General features: G+C 48.2%; 1 protein-coding gene across 1 annotated transcript; it reads right to left on the reverse strand.

Annotated features, from left to right (window-relative positions):
• Positions 1-386: 386 nt before the first annotated feature.
• LOC110441300 (uncharacterized protein K02A2.6-like) lies at positions 387-1370 on the reverse strand. The gene has a single exon (XM_021484412.1). It carries the CDS (start codon positions 1368-1370, stop codon positions 387-389), a length of 984 nt encoding a protein of 327 aa, XP_021340087.1.
• Between the last annotated feature and the right edge of the window lie 1642 nt (positions 1371-3012).

A 3012-nucleotide genomic window follows, 5' to 3' on the forward strand; every position in this document is an offset into this window, starting at 1 on the left:
CTGCCGTCTGTTCCTCCTCACCATGTGTCCGGGTGCATGTGGTGTCTCTATCAGGTAAGATCTGTCATAACCGGCAGTTGACTTCACCGTTCCACTGAACCCGCCTCCATGACCTCTTACCCACACAGTCTGACCTGACTCGAGTTTAGGTAGGGGTCTGGCATGACGAGAAATGTCAAAGTTTTGTTTTTGAGTCATTCTGTCCCGCGTCTCCTTTTCGCGAACCTTAGCCAAATCTGGCCACTCCGGTGTAAGGTTTTTGGGGTTTTCTGGCAAAGTTGTGCGCAACTTTCAGCCCATCAACAGTTCTGCTGGGCTGTAGCCGCACTTAAGTGGCGTAGCACGATAGGCGAGTAACGCCTGATACGGGTCCTTCGCGTTTCTTATCACTCGCTTGATACTTTGGACCGCTCTCTCAGCCTCACCGTTACCTTGAGGGTAATACGGACTGCTGGGGTTATGGCGAAACCCACATTCTGTCGCGAATTTCTTAAATATCGCACTCGATACTGGGGACCGTTATCCGTAACTATGGTTTCCGGGATACCGTGTCGCGCAAAGATAGACTGAAGTTGGGTCACTATGGCCTGTGACGTGGTCGACTTCAGTTTCGCGATCTCGACATATCTCGAGAAGTAATCCACGACAAGTAAGTAGTTCGCGTCCTTTAAGTGAAAGAGATCCGAGCCGACCATTTGCCACGGTCGCTCTGGAAATTCTGTTGGCCTTAAGGGCTCGGCATGATCCGATCTGTATTTGATACACACTGTGCAGTTTGTCACCAAGTTCTCAATCTCACGATTTATCCCTGGCCACCAGATTGAGTTTCGTGCTCGTTCACGACACTTTACAATACCTTGATGGCCCTCGTGAATCTTTTGGAGAAGTTCTGCTCTAAGCGTCGTCGGTATTATCAGTCGTGTTCCGCGCATTAGTAATCCTTGACATACGGTCAGTTCCTCGCGTATTTGCCAATAAGGTCGCGTCGCGATATTGATGGCTGGGTTTTCGAACCCTGGCCAACCGCTTAGACAATATTCCACGATTATGCTCAGTACACTGTCGTCGTGAATACATCTGCGAATGTCGTCCAGACGTGTCTCAGTCGCAGGAAGGCTTTCCATTACAGAATCTACATAGGCCCCCACTGTTGACTGGAATTCCTCTTCCTCCTTTGTAACCTGACAGAGGGGTGCTCTCGACAGAGCATCGGCCGTGTGAAGGGATTTTCCCGGTACGTGTCCGATATCATACTCGTAACGCATTAGTCGCATTCTAAAGCGTTGGATCCTCGGAGGCAGTTCCGATATTGCTTTTACTCCAAGCAGCGATACAACGGGTTTATGGTCAGTTTCGATGCTGAAATTCATACCGATCAGAAAGTCCGCAAACTTTTCACATGCCCACGTGACCGCGAGCGCTTCCTTTTATACTTGCGCGTATCGTTGTTCTGTACCGCTCATCGCTCTCGACGCGTACGCAACCGGTTTCCACTTGTCCTCACCTTGAGGGCATTGGAGAAGTACTGCGCCTAATCCGAACGATGATGCATCTGCTGATACTCTGGTAGGCGCTTTCGGGTCATACAACGCTAACACGGTTTCAGAGCTGAGTTCCTCTTTGATCTTGGCAAATGCCTGAATTTGTGGATCGTCCCAGGTCCACACACTGTCCTTATGTAACAGTTCCCGAATAGGTTGACTGTGTTGCGCGAGGTTTGGTGTAAACCTGCCTAATTGGTTTACCATCCCTAAGAATCTACGCACTTCTGGTACGTTGGTAGGGGCTGGAAACTTAACGATTGCCTCGACCTTCCTAGGGTCGGGTCGCACACCGAACGCGTCAATCACGTGACCGACGAAAGTGATTTGATCTTTAGAGAATTCGCACTTCTCTTCGTTGAGGGTTAAGCCCGCCTTTTCAAAACACTGAAGTACACGGTCGAGTCTCGCGTCATGTACATCTTGCGTCGGGCCGAAAATTAACACGTCATCCATCTGGCAGAGAACACCAGGTATCCCAGTGAGTAGAGTCTCCATCCTTTTCTGGAAATATTCTGGCGCCGATGATATTCCAAACGGAAGTCGATTGAAACAATAGCGCCCGAATGGTGTGATGAACGTGGTTAATAACCGCGACGACTGAGCCAGAGGGACTTGCCAAAATCCGCTATTGGCGTCTAGTTTTGAAAACACTTTCGCGCCTGTAAGTCTGTGGAGTGTTTCCTCAGTACACGGTAGCTGGTGATTCTCTCTCCTTACCGATTTGTTGAGCTGAGTCAGATCTACACATATCCTTACGGTATTGTTNAAGCCAGAAGGACTTGCCAAAATCCGCTATTGGCGTCTAGTTTTGAAAACACTTTCGCGCCTGTGAGTCTGTGGAGTGTTCCCTCAGTACACGGTAGCTGGTGATTCTCTCTCCTTACCGATTTGTTGAGCTGAGTCAGATCTACACATATCCTTACGGTATTGTTTCTTTTAGGAACTACGACTAAACCAGCACAATAGTCTGTAGGTTCATCAACAGGGGAAATAACTCCAAGCGACTTCATTCTTGAGAGTTCATCTTCCACTTTGTCAAGCAACGGTAACGCTATGCGGTGCGGAGTGGATATCGCGAAAGGTTTAGCACCATCGCGTGACTTTATCTCATATTCCCCGCTCATCTTCCCTAATCCATGAAATAGGGTAGGATATTTCTTCCTGTAGTCGCCCGAGTGTTGTACGGAAGCCATCATCTTGATGAGATTAAGCCTTTCAATAGCAACTCTGCCTAACAAAGGTTTGGTAAGTTCTCGGATCACATATATTTCTGTAGATGACTGTGTTTTATCTGTAGCTAACACGCCTATGAACTTGCCTATGACTTTCAAAGTGTTCTGTCCAGCTCCCTGAAGAACTCTGTCTGCCGGCTGTAATTTGTGGATATGTCCCTTACCTTCACTGCTGTGAAAGTTTTCTTGGTTATAGCAGTCACGTCAGCTCCTGTGTCGATTTTAAATTCAACTTT

The sequence above is a fragment of the Mizuhopecten yessoensis genome, unplaced genomic scaffold, assembly GCF_002113885.1.
Source record: "Mizuhopecten yessoensis strain PY_sf001 unplaced genomic scaffold, ASM211388v2 scaffold715845, whole genome shotgun sequence".
NCBI lineage: Eukaryota > Metazoa > Mollusca > Bivalvia > Pectinida > Pectinidae > Mizuhopecten > Mizuhopecten yessoensis.